This window comes from Elephantulus edwardii, unplaced genomic scaffold (assembly GCF_000299155.1).
Source record: "Elephantulus edwardii isolate Elephantulus edwardi_28Jun2011 unplaced genomic scaffold, EleEdw1.0 scaffold00127, whole genome shotgun sequence".
Taxonomy (NCBI): Eukaryota; Metazoa; Chordata; class Mammalia; order Macroscelidea; family Macroscelididae; genus Elephantulus; species Elephantulus edwardii.
Window position 1 is genome coordinate 7013233 of NW_006399877.1, and position 22831 is coordinate 7036063.

A 22831-nucleotide genomic window follows, 5' to 3' on the forward strand; every position below is an offset into this window, starting at 1 on the left:
GCACACACACATGCATACACGAACACTCATGCATCCACACATCCAAAGTTGCATGCACACACACATGCATACACGAACACTCATGCATCCACACACATCCACAGTTGCACGCACACACACATGCATACACGCACACACTCGTGCACCCGCACATGCATACACACGTGTGCATACACACGATCCCGTGCGCGCGCGCACCTGCATGGCGGTTCTGCCCAGGGACCCCTCCTCGGGCCGGTGCTTGCCGTGGTGCGGGAGCTCCGTGTTGTCGCGGTAGTCACGGCCCTTGGAGTGCTGCAGGTGCAGCACAGCAGGGCTCTTGATGGGCAGGGGTGGCCGGTGCTGCGCGGGCGCGGGTGCAGGTGGGCACACGGGCGTGGGCGGCTGGCTCAGCTCGGACCGCGACGGCTTCACCGGCCGCTTGGCGGGCACGGGCGCCTGGGCGCCTGCGGGGGCCTTGGGCTTGCCCGGGGTCTTCTCGGGCGCCCTGCCCTCGGAGGCCGAGGACGAGCAGGTGAAGGAGCGCAGCCTGGGCGTGGGGCTGAGGAAGGGCGCAGGCCCCGGCTTGCTAGTCCCCTTGGAGGCCTCCGGCTCCTGGGCTTTGGTGAGCAGGATGGTGGGTGAGGGGACTGCGGGGTCTGGGCAAGGCGGAGGCTCCTTCCTCAGCATCTTGGGGGACTCCTGCTCCTTCCGAGGAAGCAGCTTCGGGAATGCGCTCATGGAGCCATACAGAGGATTCTCGAACATCTCTGGCAAGTCGTCTTGCAGTGTGGGCTCGGCAGTGGCCTTCCCCAAGTCGCTGGACCTAGGCCATGAGGACAGGACAGAGACAGGACAGTGAGGAAGAGAAGGTGCTGGGCGCCTGTCCAGTCCTCTGAGGTAATCTCTGACCTTTCTTCCTTAAAAACCACTTACACCAGAGCATGAGCGAGCAAAGGCCCTCTGAAGGCTTAGTGGGAGGAGAGGCCCAGCCTCCCCGCTATCAAGACATCCCCCTCATGACACCCCTGCGGCACAGAGAACTGCCCCCAGGGCTTCCAAGGTGTCATCTTCCCGTGGCCCCATCTTACTCTCAACAGAGTGGCTGGTGGGTTGGAACCGCTGACCCTTCAGTAAGCAGTCAAGCGCTTTAACCACAGTACACTAGGGCTCCTCTGAGAGACTTGGAAGAAGGTTTATGTTCCGTGTCCAAGAAATGAAATCAAACCACAGCAGGATCCCGCCTCACACTCACCAGGATGGCTGTTAGAAAAACCCAACAGCCCCCAAGTGGAAAATCACAAGTGTGGGCAGGGATGTGGAAAAATCACCACCCTCGGCTCTGCCCAGTGGGAATGTAAAAGGCGCAGCTGCTGTGGAGACGACTGCCAGTTCCTCAGATATTAACTCTAGATCTACCATGTGGCCTGGCACCTCCTGGCCTCAAAACACCTAGAGGCAGGCAGCAGGTATTTTGATATGAATCTCCATAGCAGCATTAGTCACAACAGCCAACGGGTTAAAAAGAAAATGCCAAAGCCCATTAGTGGATAAATGGATAGAGAAGTGGGGCGGTCAGGCCATGGAATAAAGCTCAGCCACAAAGAGCATGAAGCCCCGGTGCAGGCCACAAGCAGTGGACCTTGAAACAAGACGCAGGGCGAGCTAAGGAACACACAGAAGACCAGTGCTGTGTGATTCCATTTACAAGAAGTGCCTTGAACAGGTGAGTACAGAGAGACAGGCAGGAAATCAGGGCAAATGGGGCTGGGAGTGCTTACTGGGTACATAATTCCTGTTCAAGGTGATGAAAATGTCTCGGAAATGGCAAATTGTGATGGTTGTGGGAAAAGAAAACTGCAAAGACGCTAGCAAATGCTTATGTGCAAACTCAGGTTACAGCTGAAGAATACGAGAACAAGTCCAGAAGACCCAACTCTGCCCCTGAGGGTCTGAACTTAGGAGACTGGATGGCTGAACACTGATGGCTGGTGACCAGACAACGTCAGCATAGAAGACACAGTCCCATGCCCCAGGGTGCAGCCGGGACAACAGATGAGATGTCCTATCTCAGGGACCAGTGTCCCAGATGAACATATGTTCTTCCAACCACAAGACGCCAACCCCCTGGGCAGCTTGGAGTGTATGGTCCTCACGTCCTAACTCGACAATAGGAAGAACAAGTTACAATCACCAAGGGACCGAGATAGAATGTGGAGGAGTGCAACTTTCAGGGGCTGGGTGGGAGGGTGCGAAGATTAGGAGCGGGTGGTGGTGGTGGGGAGCGATCTACTGATGGGCAGAGACAGAAGCCCACGCGGGGGCCCAGCAGAGGCAGACCCACACCTGCCTTTTCGTCCCTGTGCCCCTTGGCTCTTTGATTCGTCATGCTGGTACCTGAGCTCTGATGGCATGGTGTGCAGGGGGCTGCACTGCTAATGCAGGGGTGGGGCTTCTCTGCTGGTTCAGCTCATCAGGAGAAAGATGGGCACTCTCCTCCTGTGCAGTTTACAGCCTTGGGAATCCTGGAGGAGGGTCGGCTGTGAGTGGGTTCCAATCTGACAACAACGAGTGAGTCTGGATACTTAAGTTAACGGAGCCCTGGTGATGCCGTGGTGAAGAGCGTGGCTGCTGACTGGTTGGTTCAAGCCCCCTGGATGCTCCTTGGGAGATGAGGCCGTTCGCTTCTGCAAAGGGGGCAGCCTTGGAGACCCCTGACATTGCTTGTCTCTGTTCTCTGTGGTCCCTGTGAGCGGGAGCCGACTCAAAGGCAGGGAGTTTATTTGAGGTAACTTTCAGCTGAGCAAATTTGGAGATGGAGGAATGGGAATCCATTTAATCCGCCCCACTGGGTGATTGTTCCAGATCCTGTTTTTTGACAACAGGAAACTGTGGTGAAGAAAACATGGGGACTTTGGTACCAACTGATGCCGCTCTGTTTGGGGTTCGCTGAGATGTTATTCCAAAGCTGTGAGCGGCCAATCACTGACAGAGGAGCAGGCATGGGCTGGGGAGGGGGCAGGAGCTATCACACACACAGCACCAGGGTGCAGAGATGATGTGGACTCTCGGACTAGGCTCACCTTGGGATGTGTCCGATGGCCTTGACTGTACGTGTTGTGTTTTGTGCCATCAAGTCGCTTGCAACTCATAGCAACCCTATGTACAACAGCCCTACACCCTGCTCTATCCTGTGCCAATCTTAATGTCTCTAACACATCTATCCCCGTTACCCCAGTCTCTGAATCAATCCATCTCATTGAAGGTCTTCCTCTCCTGTGCTGTCCTTCCATCCTCCCAAGCATGACGTCCCTCTCCAAGGACTGCTCCCCCCTTGCAACATGTCCAAAGTATCTCAGATGAAGCTTCAGAATCCTTGTCTCCAAGGAGCAGCCTGGTTTCACCCTCTCCAGGATGAACCTGTTTGTTCTCCTAGCAGTCAATACTCTTCTCCAGCACCACAGCTCAAAAAGCATCAATTTTCCATCTATAATCCCTGTTACTTTTTGGAAAGATCTGGAAGCAACTGCATAACTAGGCCTTAAAGAAGGCCGAGGCCCCTTTCTGCATTCCTGAGTGGACCCTCCCAGGCCTTTACACGAGTTAGTCCAGGAAAGAGGATGTATGACGGCAAACACGGCCACGGCCTCAGGCTTTTGGATGAAGAAGTGAGGAGGATAGAAAATGAGATGCATGAGGACGTCCACCATCCGCCCCCGCCCCGTCAGTGGTGATGAGGAGTAAGGAGGGGTGGCCCCTGAGCCCCCCGCTGGGGTGGAGCTGCCCTATCCAGCAGTGTTCCCTGTAGAAGCTCCCCTCTGGTTTAGAGAACAAACAGGAACCTGACCAAAGATAATGAGAAACACAGCCCCTTCGGAGGCTGGGTTGTTGAAGAAGTGAACTGATATCCCAGGGACAGAGTTAAAACAGCTGTTTAACATCCTCAGGAGGCCTGTCTCTCTTCTCGCACGATGTGAGAAGAGTTCTGCTTCTAATCTGTGATTTCAGACTGGGGTGACTAATCATCTCAATTTGCCTGCGATCTGGGGGTTCTCAGGGACGTGGAAGCTTCTTGGGTACACCGGGATCATCAGTCACCCTAGTTGAGTCAGGGGCAAGGGCTGGGGGGCACAGTCGGTGCTGGAAACACCCCCTGTCCCCCAGCCTTCGCTCAGGGGGAGCAGGAGTGTGGGGTGCGGTCAGGGCTGCAGGCACGCATGATGGCTGCCAGTTCCGGCCTCTGGCCATGCTTTGGTGGCAAGTGAACTTGGAGACCCCCAGCCCAGGGACCGTCCAGTAGGTGTTCCCTCCCTCTCTAAAGCTGTCAGCTCTGGAGAAGTGGACACACTCTCCAGCCAGGACACGCTGTGCTTGATTTGTTCACACAAAGATCTATTTACTCAGGGAACTTAAAAATGTTCCACCTAACAAATAAGTAAGCCCTTTGTGCTTTGTGGCTGTTGAGAGCGCATTTCCTGGGATCACCAAAGAACCACCCTAGCTGAACAGACACCTCGATATCCAGTGTTGTGGACCGAACTGTGTGCTTTGGAAGCTCTGTGGAAGTCCGAACCCTGGGGCCCTGGGAGTGTGACTTGGTTTGGAAGAAGGGTCTTTGAAGAGTTCATCAGCTGAGTCAACACGAGATCACACTGTAGTAGGGTGGGTCCTCACCCTTCTGAACGGCATCCTTGTAAAACAGGGCCTTGAAGTAGTTCAAGACTGCTCAGTCCGGGCCAGTGGCAACAAGGGCAGAGCACTGTTGCATAGCAACCAGATATTTTGTGGCTTGGGTTTTGACTGCCGCAGGACAAGGCAGCAGAGCCCGACTTAAAGCTGGCGGCCGACGTGCTATCAGAATCTGCTGTGCAAGAGAGCTGGTTGCTGTCAATGCCTGTGGAGGAGGCAGCGGGCCAGAAACATGCACAAGAAAGCCGGCCACGCCGCACCGGAGCCAGGGGACCACCCGGGGCCACCAGAAGCCCACAGACAACAAAAGGGTGGTCCCCTAGAGCCTGGAGAGAGCATGGCCCCGCTGACACCCCAAATCCACACTTCTTGCTGCCAGAGCCACAGACGGACTTTTTGTTGTGCAAAGCCATCGGCTCTGTGGGGTTTCATTCTGGCAGCTTTGGAAACAGATGTACACAGCCTTGCCCTCATTTTCTCAGAGCAGGAAATGGCAATGTTTTTCCTTCCCCCAGATTTCATAGGGAATGAAAGTCCTTTAAATAAAAAAAAAAAAAAAAAGAAAGTCCTTTAAATCCAGAAAACAATTGGAACGCTGTAAACAGCAGGTTTGCTGGTGGAGCTGGGCTCGGGGCGAGCCTGCACACTGCGTCTTCTTCTCCCCATCCCCCTTTCCATTCTCCCTCCAACCTCCTCCCTTCTCGTCAGTGCTCCCTCTTCTCTCTTCCCCTGCTTCCTCCTCCTTTCTCTCCTCCCCCTCCTCCCTTCCCTCCTGTCCTATTTCCACACGTTGGAGAATTTGTGGACCAAAGCCATAAACGGCCCCTCACTCTGGGGGAATTCAGGTAGGTCACTCCAGGAGAAGCCGGAAGGGGGGGGGCGAGGAAGAATGGGGTCACTCACAAGGCCCCCTCCCAGGCTCTTGACACAGGCCCATGGAGAAATCTAATGCCTCGGGGAGAAAAGAAGAAAGAAAGGGTGGTCATTATAAATATCTCGTCACTGGAAGGAGGCCATACGGACTATCCCGAGGGAAGACAAGAGCAGGACCATCTGGCCCAGCTGAAATCACCGCTCATTGGGGTTCATTTGTGTTCACCATCCGTGCCTGTGTCCTGGACACTCGAGCCACTTTACTGTCCAGGTGGAGCATGGGAAGCAGCCGTGGCTTCAGGATTTGGGAGACCATCACTGGCTCGATGCCTAGGCGGACTTTGGGGTCTTCTTTCCTCCCAGATTTCCCCGTCTCCTGTCTTCCCAGAGCTCATGGCCATCACCCGCCTTTGGTTGGTCCAGTGCCTGACCTCCCTGCTGCAGTCCAATCCCAGCTCCTTCTTTTTCTAACTGTTCTTTCTAATGAAGAAGTTGTGTATGGGAACAGGCATCAGGCAAAGGTGAGGTGGGACTTCCCCGTGGTAACTTCTCCTTCAGTCCCACAGTCTTCCATGGACAGGGTGATGCTTGTGATGGGCTCCTAGAGAGCTGGGCTCCCCAGAAAGGGCAAAAGATCAGGAGGGCAAAACCAAAGCCATGTACACCCATGTTCATTGTGGCTTTGTTCACAACAGCAAAGAGTTGGAAACAACTCAAGTGCCCATCAACAAACAAATGGATAGAGAAGCTGAGGTATATTCACACAATGGAATACTATGCTGCATTGAAAACAAGGAACTGATGCAATATTATTCAAAATGGGTGAGCCTGGAGGACATTATGCTGAGTGAAATATCTCAGTCACAAAAGGTCAAATACCGCATGGTGTCACTATTGTAAAACAGGACAGACACTGGGTTGGGAGGAGACTGAGAAAGATGGGATAAATTATGCATACTGCATTGAAACAAATGAGAGCAAGAACTGTTTAAAAGGGGTATGCGATTAGGTATTATTATCATGACAGGAGTCCAGAACAAAGGCGGCATAGTGGATAGACTTAGTGAGAGGGATTGTATAACAATGAAAGAATTTTTCTTTTACTTTTCAAAGAGAAGAGTGAATTTCAGAGGAGGTTGGCAGGGAGAAAAGTGCAATAATGAATGAATGGAAATCCAAAGCCTCTGTAAACTTTCATTACAATTAATTAAAAAAAAACAACACAACACCCCAACACCAAAGCCAAAGCAAGTGCCATCTAGTCAATTCTGACACACTGGGACCCTGCAGGACACTGCAGAACTGGACCTGAAGGCTTCCACGTCCAGACATCTTCATGAGGCCAGAGGGCTTCAGCCTTTTCCTGCCAAGGTGGGTTTGAACTGCTGATCTTTCAGTTAGCAGTCGGGTGCTTTCCTGTGGCACCAGCAGGACTCTTTCTTCTTGGCCTGGTCTTTAACATTTCCTATCAGCCGTCAGCCACCATTACTGCTGAGTTAGAACCTACTCGTAGCTGCCTCTGCAGAAGCCTGTGAGAGGCTCTTGTGTGGAAGAAGATTGCCCATCTTTCCCCTACGGAGCTGCCCAGAGAGGTACCGCCGGCGTGAGCAGGGCCGCCCCCTACACACTGCACCAGCAGAGAGCCCCTTATTTTCTACTGCATTTAAAACCCTTTACAGTTGGAGAAGAGCACAGAATAGCCTATGGTCTGCCAAAAGAACAAGTATGTTTTGGAGAAAGTATAGTCTTGGAGGCAAGGATGATGAGATTTCAGGTCACATACATGCCACATTCATGAAGCATACATGTGACACAAGTGTGTCCTGGAGAAAGTACAGCCTTAGAGGCAAAGATGATGAAACTTCAGGTCACAAACTTGAGGCATGTTGTCAGGCCGGACATCACACTTGGAAAGGTGGCGTGTGGGGGGGTCAGTGAAAGGGAGGGAGACCTTCAACCAGAGTGGTAACAATGGGTTTGAGCGAGTCGGGTAGGGTGAGGGCGGTGTGGGCAGGGTAGGCTTTGGATCTGGTGTTCACAGCGTTGCTAGGAGGGAGTCATAGTTGACTTAATGGCACCTAACAACAGCCACAAACTCTGCACACATAATAAGTCAGGAATTGCAGAGTCACAAACATTTCCTGAGTGCGACCGGTCAGTGAGGCCGGCGGCGGAAGCCCAGTTCTGGCTGAGTGCCCGTTCTCCATGCGTGAGTACCGCATGCACAGGGCCACCTGTCTGTCAGTGGAGTCGACATGCTGCTGTGACACCAGGCATGTTTAACGGGATTGCCTAGGCCGAGAGAGAGTAGGAAGAAAGACCTGGCCATCTCCTTCTGAGGATCAGCCCGTGAAAACCCTTTGGATCACGTGGAACAGCTGGTCATGGTGGTGGCATGGACAGGGCAGCACTGCATTCCATAACTCAGGGGACCCCAGCAGTTGGGGCCAGTGACAACAGCTCACAACAACACTAACAGCTCTGGACTCTGAAGACAGTCCATGGCCGAATGGACACATCCCGGCCTCAGCCAGCTGCTGTTCTGTGGAGCACGTGCTTCCCAGGCAGTGAGGACCCGCTGGACCCTGGACACAGAAAGGGCGTCCCTGTTGGGGTGAAGACTTACCTTGGCTCCTGCGTCCTGGGGCAGGGCCCCCGGCTGGCTGGCGAGGGTGCAAACTTCTTGGGTGAAACAGGCGGTTGGGAGGGTGGTGTTGGAGGACTGTCCCCTCTCCCGGGCCCGAGGGGGGTGTCCTTGGGCAGTGGATCGTAGCTCCAGGCTGTGGGCTGCTTGTCAGGGGACAAGGCCTGCTTCCCATGCAGGGACATTGACCCGAAGGGCGCCATGCCCATGTAGTTGGGGTTTATGATCTCGGTGATGCTGGCACCACTGCACGGAGGGACCCTGTATGGGGGACAGGACAAAGTCACACCAAGGACCCGTCCCTCCCTGGGGTCAGGGATGAGGATGAGGTCCTCTGATGTTCCCCGGGCTCCCTAAGCTGCCCCTAAACCCTTCCACTTGTTGGTGGGCTGCATGTGTTCATTCATACAATGAAATCACTCCTGAGGGGCTCGCCAGGGCCAGGCTGGAGGAAACGGCCGTGAACACAGCAACCAGGGCCTCTGTCCTCATGGGGCCCATATGCCAAGAGGACAGACAGACACATGAGACAGACCAGACACAGGGTACGGGCTGGGAGGTGGGACACTGGACACTAAGGAGCTGGGTGGCTGGTGTAACAGGTCCTCTGTTTTAAAATGAGGGTGTCAGTGGTGGTATTGGAAAGAGTCCCCAGGTGAGGGAAGATGGAGAGGGGAGAAGGGATGGAGAGGGGATGGTGGGCGGTGGTGAGGAGTGGGCTCACGGGGAGTGGTGAGTTGAAGGGAAAGGTTTAATTGGAGGTGGAAAAAGGAAGCTCAGAGGCACTGTGGGGGAGCTCTGGTGACCTCGTGGCAAGAAGCTGCACTGCAATCCCAGAGGTGTGCGGTTCAGATCCACCAGATGCTCTGCTGGAGAAGGAGGGGCAATCTCCTCCTGTACCAGTCAGATCTGATTTGACGGAACACACACACAAAATAATAAAATAAAATAATTTTTTTAAAAGACGACACTGGGAAGAGGAGTGGAGGGAAAATATAGAGCAAAACTCAACATCACAGAAACACCAGGCTTACTGGTCTGATGGAGACGGGGGAACCCTAACTGACAGCTCTTGGGCACCTCAACTTCCAGCCAAACAGGTGTCATTGTGTGCTGTTGAGTCAGACTGACCTGTTGCTGACCCTCCAGCAGGTTTTCAGAGGCTGTTAATTGCATAGGAGGAGACTGCCCAGCCTTCTCCCATGGAGCAGCTGGTGGATTAGAACCTTGTGCCTTCAGGATTGCAGAGCAGCTTCTTACCACTCAGCCACCAGAGCTCCCGAACCAACTAACAGACAGGCTCACACAGTGATGGAGAACACCAGGGGGAAACACTTGCCTAGCACAACCAACCATCCAGGTCCAGCATGGCAGCTTTTCCTGGGGTAACGCTCAGACAGCAGGAAGGGATGGACAGAAGGATGAGTGGAAATGGGAAGCACAGGGAGGAAGTGGGAGGAGCGGGTCACCACGTCCGCTGCTCTACCTGGCGGTGGGCTCCAGCAGCCTTGTGGGGTCGTGGCTCGTGAGGCTCTTCAGACACTTGGGCCCGCTCGCTTCATCCCTTTCCGTCTTCACAAAGTCTGGAAGGAAAGGGTAAGACAAGACGATTGGAGGGCCTAACCCTGAGCTCTTAGGCAGACTCTGCCGCCCAGCCCCCCAGTAATCCAAACCCACTGCTGAGGGGATTCCAACTCCTAGTGAAAGCAGACAGCCACAGTGCCGCTGGTGGGTTTGAACCACCGACCTTTCAGTTATCAGCTCGGTGATTTAACCATTGCATCACCAGAGTTCCCATTTGCTGAAACTGGCCAATGAACAGTGGCTGCCTGAGGTTCTGGGTCAGGGTCAGGGGCCTCATCTGGGCTCAGGAGAGTTCTGTGATTGATGAATTATGCCTGCCACTAGCTCACAAGATCCCCCTGGAGCTGGGGGCTGCAGCCTCCTGTCCCAGCAGCCTGTGATGGGCTGTTCAGTATTAGGTGGTAACTGGCATCTTATTCTCTAACAGGAAGTAACACAGCCTGCCGGATTGGTAATGGTGTGAGGGAGGGAGCTGGAAAATTCCATCTTCAGGTCCTTAAGATAGACGCTCAGTGGGCTCAGGGAGAGCAGCTGTGACTGCTGGGGGTCTTTCTGGGGACGTCTTGAATCAGGTGAGAGTTGGGCCTGATTGCCTCCAAGAGCCTTTCCAAGGTTGCGTTCTACCCCGAGACCACACCCGTCGGCTACAGGAAGACAACCACCTCCCTGTGCCACTGGGGTGGGGGGACCTGAGGAGGGCCGTCTTACCATAGAGCTTCTCTCTCTTCTTGCCTTGGGACGTCTGCAGCTTGATCTCACCCCGGAAGTGCCCGGTCATCTCTCCATGGTGGGTGAGAGGTGTGTAGATGGGGCATTGGGTCTCCGTGGCCTCCAGCCGCAGGGCAACGCAGCCCTCACCTGGTGAGGGTTGGGGAAAGGGGACAACAGCATCACAGCTAATTTTACAGGTCATCTTGGCTGGATTGTGGTTCCAGTGTCTGCTCCACCCCCATGCTAGTTGCTGTCATGTATTGCTGTGGTCAGTTGCCATTGAATTGTTGGCTTATGTATAACACAGCAGTCTTCCGTATCTGAGAGCGATAGATAATGCTTGGTTCAATGCCATTTTCACGGTCACTGGTATGTCTGAGTCCATTGTCACAGCTCTCTTACAACAGTTCCATGAGATGACATCACCTGTCCTTGGGTACAACAGACTACCTCAGTAATCTCATCCGGTGTGACATCATAAGCCAGTAGATTGGAAAATGAGCCCCTTATGGCAGGTTCTGCCTTCAGACTATAAATAGAAATCGTGATCCCTCCGTATCTAGTAGACCTCTCCTGGATATTAAAATGCAGGGATGCTTGAGTCCCTTGTATCAAACAGCATGATATTTGCATATAACCTACACACACCCTCCTGAACACGTCAAATCATGGTGAGGTTACAGACAGAACCTAATGCAGAGCAAAACCTAAAGTCACCAACCTGAGGTGGACTCCCCCGGGCTCCTCCAATGCAGTCAACCTTTAGGGGAAAAGACTGCTCATCCTTCTCTCAGAGAGCAGCTGGTGGATTCAAACTATTGACCTTTCAGTTAGTAGGAAAACACGTAATGAACTTTGCCACCAAAGCTCCTATGGTGCATGCTGTTGAGTTTGAATCTGCCCATAGCTGACCCTCCAGTGGGTTTTCAGAGGCAGTAAATCACGTGGGAAGAGACTGCCCATCCTTCTCCCGCAGAGCACCTGATGGATTTGAACTGTGCACCTAAACTCCTTCGTGCAGAGCAAATGCTATTTAAATAGCACTTCACACTCTCTCTTTCCCTTCGAGGGAGTATTGTGACCGCCTGATTGCATGTTTGGTTTCTTTTCCTGCATAGTTTTGACCAGAAGTTGCTTTAACCTGAGGAAGCAGAACCCACGGATATGGGGAGCTGACTTTCTTTCGTTGGGACCCAGAACGCTTCACCCTGCACCCTTCCCATGACCTGCCCCGTGGAGGCAGGATTTGCAGGCCCTATAATGTCATAAAGTCCATCTCTCTCTCTCTGTTCTGTATACTTTACTATTTCTCAGTGAACCCTGAGTCAAGTCAAGATTCTCTCACTTCCCAGGAAAACTGCGTGTGCTTCACCTGCAGATCCAGCTCTGAGAGCCCAAGATATTTCATCAAAACGATGGTCAGGGCAAGGAGTATGTAAGAAACCTTCCAGAACAACTCACAGCGATCTGGGGGAACATTGCAAGCCTTACATAAAAATGAACTCCATGAAATCTAGCAGAAAACCAGGATTAAATACTAATCAGATTGCTGGTGAGGACGAGTGGTAAGCTTCCCAGGTGAAGTGCTCCGAGAAATGACAAAGGAAGACTGACAGTGTTGACAACTGAGACGTTGAACACTTCTGCACAGAGGAGAGAGTGGGAACTGACAGGATCCTGACAGGAAGCGGTAACTGCAGCCGCTTTGCAGCCAATGGTGGTGTGATTGTAACTCAACCATGAATCCTTCAAAGTCAAATCTCCGACAGAAAAATCGAGTGAATGACTGAGACAAACATTTCACATAATAAGACATGTAACTGGTCAATTTCAGTAATGGGATCCGTCTAGCCCTGTAACCATCCAAAATGTACTAGGACGCTCCTTCGGGGCTTCTGGTGACCTAGTGGGTAAGGAGTCGCATTGCCAACCCAAAGGCAGGCAGATCGAATCCAGGGGCTGCTCTGTGGGAGAGACAGGCAATCTCCTCCTGTACAGTTTACTCACTCGGTGATTGTCGTCGAGGTGGAAGTGATCTGTAGCTGACCTTCCCGTGGGTTCTCCGAATCTGTAAATCGATCCTCTGCAAACCCACTGGAGAGGCAGCAATGAGACGGTTCTGACTCGACGAGTTGTTGGGTTGAAGGCATTCTTTAGGAAAGCAGCCAGATGAGGAAGAACATGGCATCAGGATCAGAGGAAGACTCGTTAACAACCTGTGCTCCGCAAACCACACAACCTTGCTTGCTGAACGTGAAGAGGCCTTGCGGCCCTGATGAAGAAGATCACAGAACACAGGCTGCAGCGTGGCTTACACTGCAGCCTAAAACAAATCCTCACCGCTGGACCAATAAGCCACCTCCCGATAAACGGAGAAAAGACAGACGCTGCCCAGGGTTTCGTCTGACTTGGATCCACAATCGTGCCACAGAAGCAGTGATCAGGAGATGAAATCGCGTACCGCCCGCGGCAGTTATATGAAGGGTAAGACATTCACTCCGCGTGGATCGACCGTCATCCCCGGGAAGCCTCCTCCCCTGGCGTGGAGTCATCCCGAGTCATCACGACACTGTGGACAGCAGCACTGCTTCACGGGGGCTCCGAGGCTGTCAGGCAGCAGCTGCGTTGTTCATCTCCTGCAGAGTGGTTGCTGGCAGGCTTGAACTGGTGACCGTTCAATCAGCAGTTCATCGTGTAACTCATCACACCACCAGGGCTCCACAGAAAGAGCGGTCAAGAGGCCAAACAACACGTTGCATCGAGGAAATGTGCTGGAGAAGACCTCTTCCGCCACCTCCTTCCTTGTCGTGTACCGTCGAGTCAGATCTGATTGGCACAGGAGGAGGTTGCCCCTCCTTCTCCAGTGGGGCATCTGGCGGATTGGAAAGCCACTTGGAAGCCACCTTGGGGATGGAGCCACACTGATGAGGAAGGTGCATGTGGTTTCTCCAGTTGCCTTACGGGCGTGGACAGTGAAAAAGGACAGAAGCAGCACCGACACATCCGAACGCTGAGTAAACGCCGAGTAGTGAGTTATCTTTGACGGCAAAACAGTGAACTACCAGAAGGAAGATTACAACAGCAAGAAGAAGTCAGTCTTAGAAGAAAGAGAACCAGAAAGTCTTACAAGTGAGGACTGTACCTTTTTATTTTTTTGTTAACAAATGGTCCTTTCCTGAAATGCTTACACCTGTAGTTCTCAGCTAGCTGGGCTTTCCACAGTGCCACTGCTGTGTCCTGTGATGTCAGGAGGGTCACGGCCATCAACACTGCAGCCTACAGACGGGGCAGCTCTCAGGAGCTCTTTCAATGCTAAAGGGAGTTCTCTGGCTAACAGTTGGTGCTGCATGTGCTGGGCAATGCCAATCATCTCATCAAAAATGGTCTTCCTGCTATGTTTTCTATTTTTCTGCTTCTTTCTGTCTGGGTGGTTTGTTCAGGGCTCTGATGATCAGGGCAGAGGCAGAAGGTACCACCTCCATCTGGGCCTGTCTGTTCCAAATGGTCAGCTTCACAGGAATTCTCTGTCCCTTCTGATCACCCTTGAGGTCTTGGCAATGTCATCACCTTTTTGGAGACAGACCCAGAAGGCCGATCTTGGGGGCCAGAGTGGACGTTACACCAACTTCCCCCCACACTTCAGGTACACGACCTTGATCTCACCGGGGTTGAACTTGGCAGCTTGGCGGAGGGGATTGGTGTGGGATTGACTCAGATGCAGGACGACTGAAAGAAGTTGCATCGAGGCCTCCTCCAAGCTCAAGGCCAAAGACGGACTGTGCAAATTTGAATATCAGAAGCGGGCTGTGCGATTTTGACCCTCTTACTTTGGAGGGTGCTCCAGTGGCCTGGTGGGTAGGGAGGTGCACTGCTCACCCAAAGGTGGGACCTCTCTGGCAGCCCGAGTCCATTGGCTGCTCCGGGGGAGAAAGGTGAGCCACCTCTCCTGCATTTCAAAGCCTGTGAACGCCCCTGGATTAGTTGGGGACACATCATCAGGAAAGACCAGCTGCAGGAGAGGAACATCATGACTGATAAGGTCGAGGGTCAGCGGGGATGAGGGAAAGCCTCCGAGGACGGACAGAGGAAATGCCCTCGATGACGGACTCAGCCATTCCACTGAGCAGGAAGGCGGTGCGGGGCCAGGAACATGCCCTGGTACCTGCACACCAAGTTGCCCCAGGTGGAAGCCAGCCCAGTGACAGCACCAAAAGGACACTCGTGAGATGAGGACCCGTGTGGGGGAAGAGGGGGGATACGGAGCTCTAGATATGCTGGGCAAGTTTCCTGCAAGCCCAAAATGCTCTTAAAAAGAATATATTTTAAAAACCCAGAAAGCTAATTCTCAGTGCTAGCAAAGACGTGGGGGGATCTGGACACATGCGATCGTGAGATGAACCCATGCAACCTCTCTGGAAATCAGTTTGATGGGTTTTGGGGAGCTTGGGTGCCTACAGAGTAAAAAAGCTGTGCTGCCAACCCAGAGGCCCGGGGATGGACGAAGACTCATCAACAACCTGCGTTATGCAGACGACACAACCCTGCTTGCTGAGACTGAGGAGGACCTGAAGCGCTTGCTGCAGAAGATCAAGGACTGCAATCTTCAATATGGATTGAAGCTCAATATTGAGAAAACAAAGATTCTCACCACTGGGCCAATTGGCAGGATCAGTACGGATGGTGAAGAGATTGAGATTGTTAATAGCTTTAGTTTAATTGGCTCCATAATCAACATTCTTGGTACCATCAGCCAGGAAATCAAGAGACTAAAATTGCACTGGGAAAGTTGGCTGCCAGGGACCTCTCCAGAGTACTGAAGAGCAATGACATCAGTCTAGAGACTAAGGTGCATGTGATCCAGGCCATAGTCTTTGCAGTTGCTTGCTAAATGACTAGGGATGATAGAGAATTGATGCCTTTGAGATGTGGTGCTGGAGAAGAGTGTTGAATATACCATGGACTGCTAGGAGAACAGACAGGTTTGTCCTAGAGAGGATGAAGCCAGGCTGCTCCTTGGAGGCAAGGATTCTGAGGCTTCGTCTGACATACTTTGGGGATATTGCAAGGAGAGACCAGTCCTTAGAGAGGGACATCACACTAGGAAGGGTGAAGGGATAGAGAAAGAGAGGGAGACCATTGATGAGATGGAGGGATACAGTGACTGGGGTAATGATGGTAGGTGTGTCAGAGCCAGTAAAGTTGGCACAGGACAGAGCAGGTTTCAGGGCTGTTGTACACAGGGTCACTAGGAGTTACAGGTGACTCGACAGCACGTTACAACAACAGCTCTGTGGGAGGAAGACAGGCAGTCTCCTCTCATGTGATTTACTGCCCCTGACAACCTGCTGGAGGATCGGCTAAGAGTCGGTTTCAACTTGATGACATGTAACAAAAAGAGCCACAAAGGTTTGATACAATGTACAAGGAGATGTATTCTAAAGAAAGAACTAGTAAAATGCATGTAGCTGAAAAAGAATGAGAAAATGTTGACAGAAAGATGCATCCAGCATTACTGATGACATTGACAAAATCAATGGCATGGTAGCCTCCGTAGGGGTGATCAGTGATGAAATACATTTAAAATAGAGTCCCAGGATATCTATGGACTGTGATACAGCCACCAAATATGCCAATTAGGAGGACGGGGAAACTGGAGGGCCATGTCCACACGAGGAGGATGGAAAACACTTCTGGTCTAGTTTAGATGAGGAAAAATAGAAAGTCTCTGCTGCTTTGTTCTAAGGGAGTGCTAAATTGACTTTGATTCATAGGGGCCTCCAAGTGACAGAGTAGCACTGTCACTTAGGGGTTTCTAGGTGATGCATTCACAGATTAAATGAATCCATCGTCCAAAATGAAGGCTGCACAGTGTAATGGACTTGGGGGGGATGGAGTGTATAACAATGAAAGACTTTTTCTTTTAGTTTTCAAAGACGAGAGAGAATTGGAGAGGGAGGGGTTGGGTAGGGAGAAAAGTGCAACAATGAATGAATGGAAACCCTAAGTCTCTGTAAGCTTTCATTAAAATTAATTAAAAATTAAAATTTTTGTTGATTTAAAGTTAAGATTTATAATATAAACGATTACTAGATTTTGTATATCTTGAAAATATATATGTCAGACCTGGGGGGATAAAAAAAAAGAAGTGTAGCCTGAATGTTCCTTAGACGTACGGCGCAACCTCATTCAGACATTTTGGACATGTCATCAGGAGGGACTGGTCCCTGAAGAAGGACCTCATGCTCAGTAGAGTGCAGGGGTCAGGGAGAAAGAGGACGCCCTTCAGGAACTGGATTAATGGAGAGGCTGCAGTGACGGGCTGAGCTGGGCGATGGCTGTGAAGGGGCAAGGGCTGGTTCTGCTGTACACTGGGTTGACCTTGGCTCAGAGCTGACTCAACAGCACCAGTGACCATCTATGTGGGAGCAGACTGCTGGGACTTTCTTTTGAGCAGTCCCAGGTTAGCTGGGGCTGCCGGCCCTCAGTAACCATTTCACCACTAGCCCCTTTCTGTGATGTTAGAACTGAAAATGCCTATCTGCATTTATGTTGTTGTTGTTAGGTGCCATTGAGTCAAGCATGACTCATAGTGACTTTATGAACAAGAGATCTGAACCTAGTCCTGCCCAGAGCCATCCTCACACTTCCTCACAACCTCACACAAGAGCCCACTGCAGCAGTCACCGTGTCAGTCCACCTGGTTGAGGGTCTTCCTCTTTCACCAACCCTCCACCCTTCCTAACATCATGCCCCTCTCTAAGGAACAGCCCCTCCTAGCAACATGCCTGAAGTATGTGAGGTGAAGCCTCATTAATCTTGCCTCCAAGGAGCACTCTGGCTGCACCCTTTCCAAGACCTATCAGTTTGTTCTCTTGGCCGTCCATGCATTTCAGTGTTCTTCTCTAAGACCACAGCTCAAAAGCGTCAATTCTTTTTCTGTCATCCTTATTCACTGTCCAGCTCTCAGATGCATAGCTAGTAATCAGAAAGTCCATGGCCTGAATCAGATGCACTTTAGTCCTCAAACTGATATCACTACTCCTCAGTAATTTGGAAAGGTTCCTAACTGCAGATTTTCCCAGTGCAATGTGTTTCCTGATTTCCTGACTGCTTGTATCGAGGGTGTTAACTGTGGATCCAAGCAAGATGACGTTATTAACAGTTTCACTCTCCTCTCCATCCATCATGACACTGCCTATCGGTCCAGGGGTAATAATCTTTGTTTCCTTGATATTGAGATGCAATCCATACTAAAGGCTGCATTCCTTGACCTTCTGCAACAAATGCTTCAAGTCCTCCCCACCTTCAGCAAGCAAGGTTGTGCCATCTGCATAACGTAGGTTATAGATGAGCCTCCCTCCAATCTTGATGGCATGTATGAGGATGGAAATTCGAACTCAAGTTAAAATGGACGCTACACTGGTGACGAGACTGTCGCTGGCGTGCTTTCCTTTGTGTTGTCACAGTGTACTGTTTGTGAGCATGAGAACCAAGAGGAGGAAACGAGGACTAGACACTTAAAAGGAAGATGAAATCGATCAGGCCTGTACTTCCTGTTTCCTGTCACCGCACCTTCAACCACCCTGGCACCCAGGCGGATCTTCCGTCCTTGTCCCTCACGATGGAGAAGGCATCTAGAACATGGCCAGCATGCTTCAGGCCCTGACCAGGGATCTTTGCTGACCTCTGGTCTTTCTCACCAGTGTTGCCCTGGGCAGGAGGAGAGGGCATAGATTCTGGAGCCTGGCTATCTGAGCTCATGGCCAAGGCAGCAGTTACTCTGGACAGACCTTGGACAGGTCACTTCACCGCTGAGCCTCAGTGTGCTCTCCTGCTAACTGTGAGAACAGCACTTGCTTCTTCAGACTGTCGTCAGGCTTGAAGGAAGTGACACCTGCACATTACTCCACACAGAGTCCACCCCAGGGAAGGCTCCAGAGACCAGAGGTGAGGGGCTCCTGGTTACACTCCCTGACATCCAGTGGGATGGGGCTGGGGGCAGACCTGTTAGGAAGTGACCTGACCCAGGGCAGGTTCCAGAGACAGAGGTGAGGGGCTCCTGGTTACACTCCCTGACATCAGTGTGATGGAAGGGGGCACCTGTTAGGAAGTGTCACTCCTGGTTGGGAGAGGAGAGAGTGGGGCAGGAGTAGGAAGAGGGTGAGGCGATGGTATTGGCTCCTTCACATCAAAAGCCACTTGCTCAAGTGCAGGGGTTGCACCTGGCACACCTGTCCCGGGCCCCTTACCATAGGACTCATCACTGTCGGAGGACTTGATGCTGATCAGGATGTGCTGGTCCAGCAGGTACTCAGGGTCTGAGATGATGGGCTTCAGCTGCAAGGATAAGGGCATGATTAGGGTGTACAGGTGCAGGAAAGGTGAGGACGAGGTGAGTGGACAGGTGTGAGACAGGTGCAGGAAAGGTGAGGCCGAGGTGAGTGGACAGGTGCAGGAAAGGTGAGGCCTAGGTGAGTGGACAGGTGCAGGAAAGGTGAGGACCAGGTGAGTGGACAGGGGCAGGAAAGGTGAGGCCTAGGTGAGTGGACAGGTGCAGGAAAGGTGAGGACCAGGTGAGTGGACAGGGGCAGGACAGGTGTGGGACAGATGGGGGACCAGGTGGGTGGACAAGTGGCTGGGGCTCACCAGTTCAGATGTGGAGACTATTTCTGACACTAGGATTATAGGATTTTACTAGCATTACTAGGATTTTCTAGTCTGGATGCTGAGATAGGAGTGAGGAAACCCTACATGCACAGTCCCCCCACCCCAAGGCAGGGGCTTGTTTTCGCCTCTGTCCCCCAATACCAGACTATACTCCAGGTCGCCTATCTAAGAGGTAGGTCACACTTAGAATGGTGCCAGGACCATATGGGCATTCTGGAAAGTTCCGTTAGGCTCCAGGACACCTGGCTAAGGAGACGTGTGGCCTGATTGTGCCTCAGGGCAGCCTCGTATGTCTCAGGGTCAACTGGTCTCCACAGGATTGCAATGACTGATTTTTCAGAAGTGGATCACAGCCTGTCTGAGGAAGTCCCTCTGGGTGAACTTGAACTTCCAACCTCGTGGTTATCACCTTGACCATTGGCACCACTAACAGCTCCCTAGTGTTTTGCCTGTGGGCTTCCCACTTGCTCTGGTGAGGGCCTTGGACAGGATGTTGGCCTGGAGAGTGCCAACCCACCCTGAGGCGTGAATCACCTTTGGAAGGGTCTCCTTGAAGTTGACCACCAGCTCTCCTTCGGTTCCTTCTTCGTTTTCTCCCTCCTGAGTCTTGACAAAGCCTGGGGGGCAAGAAGGTTGGTCTTCAGAAAAGTGACCTAGAACCAGGGCCAGCGACGGCTTTCCCCAGTGCGTGGTGTGGCCGCCTCTCAGCGGCACTTAGGAGCCGGCCTGGTGGGGACTGGTCAGCTGACAACACGCTCTCATTATTTTTAGGAAAACCAGAGCAATCCCCCTCCCTCTAGCTCCTCTTCACCACAGACTTGGCGACGCCAAAACCATCACCTCCCGGCGGGAGGACGCGGGCGCTGCGACTCAGCCCACGCCGCTCAGCGCGGCACCGTTAGAGGTCTAATTTCAGCTTCCTAATATGCTGTTTCCATAGAAATGTATGCAAATGTCTGCAGAGTTTATGAAAAACGCCCGCACAAAGCCCTCTTCCTTTCTGGAATGGTTTTGACCCTGCTTCGTGGCTGGGGTCTCAGGGACTTGGGGAGTGGGCTCACCTGCCAGCAAGGACCCAAGGCTTCGTCTGGGAGGGAAAGGTGGGGCAGTGGGCAGCGCCCCCTCTTTCCTGACTTCTGGAAGCTTCTCAATTGTCCCCTCACCAAATGGCTCCTTTCATGAAGTTGCGTCTCCCCCTCCCGCTCAGGGCCATCTCAGCAAGGAGGCCTGGAAGCCACACAGATCTTCTCTTGCTTTGAAACCACTTCAGAAAATCGAAAATGTCACCCAAAAGGGTGTTTCCCAAACACAGTTGATACTGGTCTGCAGCTTGTTCTCTGGGCTTCCGGAACCCCAAAGAAAGATGGCCATGATGGCCAGAGAGTGTTGGGAGTTGGGGAGAGTAAATAGTTGCCCATAGCTGCTCAGACCCTACTACATGTCACTAGACCTTCTAGAACCTTCTGAAATATTCCCCACAATTCTGGGGTTGAGTCCTTTCCTGGTCTGGGAGAACTCACCAGTGGATTCCGCATTTCTGGGGAGGTAAGGAGACGTGCCTTCTACATGGTGCCAAGGGGTCATTAGGTCAGTAGCATCCCTGCCCCCAGGGCTGGAGCGTCCACATCACAGGCCACAGTGGAACTGTCCCCTCATAGCAACCCTTGAGCCATCCATCTGGGACCCTCACTGATCTGGAGCCCTTCATACAGAGGAGATGTGGGGAAAGGACTATGTATGAAAAAAGCAGGAAAACAAGGCAGATCAACAACCACTTACTCTCCAAGCAGCTAGAGTGGAACTCAAGGTAGAATTTGGTCTGGGACTTGGTCTTCAATGTGGCGTAGCATCTGAGAAACTCGATCTGCCCTTGGCTGTCCACTGTCCCTGGATCTACAACAGAAGACACGTGTGATTCCACAACATGCCTGGAGATGTTGCCCTGCAAACCAGCCTCCCCCCCAGGCTCCCAAGAGCCCCGGCAAGGCGGGAAGAGGTGCTTCAGAGGTAAAGCTGTGTGGTCATCCATCCCCTGTGCCTCTCGGATGGCCTGCGAGCTGGCCAATGTGGAGCGCAGCGTCAACAGGGGGAGCTCAAGGGTTGAGAGTCTGAGCTCTGCCATTGAGTGTAGTGGCCTCATTCAAGGCCCTGAACCTCAGTTTCCCCACTTGAGAGAGGTTATTTTGAATAATGGCTCAGTTGCCCATCTTAAATCTTTTCAGGTCAGAGACGAGAGAGGATCACTCTTCATTCCTCAGCCACAGTGACCCCCCCATTCCTCCTGTCAGATCGCCACTCGCAATTGTACGCAGCCAAACTGCCCATAATCTTCAGCAGCTTAGAGAAAGCTTTTGCTGTGTCCTTAAACTGCTTTAGAATGAGTGCATCCCATATAAATTCTGAGCCACCGAGACTGTTTCCTTCCAGCCATCCTGTCTTCTTTTCTCTTTTTAAATCCTCAACACCTCTGCTCAGGTAGGTGTTTCAGTCAATGTCCAGTATTTTAGAGCACCTACTACCTATGAGGGAGCACTTGTCGTTTAGTGGTGAGGAATTGAGCTGTCAATGTAAAGGTACACGGTTTGAATCCGCTGCTCTGTGGGAAAAAGATGGGCAATCTCTTCCCATGTGATAATGCCTCTGAAAACGCACGGGAGGGTCAGCTACTGGGCGGTTCTGATGTAACAGCACACAACAACAGCAAGTCCTTTACAGCAGAATGCAAAGCAGTGTTGGGACCACAGCCTTGGAAAGGCCATGGGCACTTCTCCCTGTTCTGTGGAGTTGCTAGGAGGCACGATCGCCCCCAGGGCCGTGAGTTATTTTTTAGTTTTATTTTATGACCATAGAAAAAGCTAAGCATCATCAGGAGGACATCTGACCCAGTGTCTGAGATGGGATGGAACATTCTACCCCATCAACGTAGCAGGAACTCAGGATAAGGGGAGATGATTACGTCTAAAGGCTCTGAAGGTTCTGGAAAGGCAGGGGCCGAGCCAGGAGGGAGACAGGCTGGTGGGTCCACGCTGGAGAAGGGAGGTCACACTGGCAGAATCTCTGGCATTAACCCCTGCAGTTAAGAAAAGTGTGTCCCAGGAGGACATGGCACCACCTCACCTCTGTCCCTCCTGGTTAAAGGACACAGAGGGAGATCATCTTCCCAACCTGTGTTTGGGACCCTCTCCCAGCCTTCCTCTGACTGTAGAAGTTGGGGTTCGGAAGAGGGGGGAGCAACATACTCAGCCAGGTCCAGGGATGGACACGCTACAGAGGAGTTTCTTGGCCCTGCTGAGACAAGGGCAACTTCAAGTTTAAGTATTAATTACTGGAGTGATTCATGACCGCACATGGCACTGAGATTTACTCAACGTTGTCTTTACTGTTGCTCGGCACTAGTACTCCGGCTCTGACTTATCGTGACCTCACATGTGACAGGACACAGTCTATTCCGCACTGAGCCCACTGCTGCTGCCACTGTGTCACCTCTTCGGTGATCTTCCTCTTCCTCACTGGCCGTCCACTTCTCCACGCATGATGTCCTTTTCCAGGGAGTGACCTCTACTGACAAGATGTCTAAAGTGTGAGAGATGAAATCTCACCATCCTCAAGCCCAAGGAGCCCTGTGGTTGTTATGTCTTTACATAGATGTACTTTTAAAACTTAAATAAATATATTTAAATAAGA

General features: G+C 52.1%; 1 protein-coding gene across 1 annotated transcript in view; it reads right to left on the minus strand.

The window, feature by feature from the left end:
* Positions 1 to 22831, minus strand: part of INPP5D (inositol polyphosphate-5-phosphatase, 145kDa) — a 140906-nt gene that overhangs the window by 6145 nt on the left and 111930 nt on the right. The window contains exons 20-26 of the mRNA XM_006893532.1: positions 20927 to 21040; positions 19682 to 19764; positions 18730 to 18817; positions 10478 to 10627; positions 9672 to 9768; positions 8168 to 8446; positions 179 to 805 (exon numbers count right to left, since the gene is read on the minus strand). Of these exons, the coding sequence (XP_006893594.1) occupies positions 179 to 805; positions 8168 to 8446; positions 9672 to 9768; positions 10478 to 10627; positions 18730 to 18817; positions 19682 to 19764; positions 20927 to 21040 (1438 nt within the window). The remainder of the gene's footprint in view (positions 1 to 178; positions 806 to 8167; positions 8447 to 9671; positions 9769 to 10477; positions 10628 to 18729; positions 18818 to 19681; positions 19765 to 20926; positions 21041 to 22831) is intronic.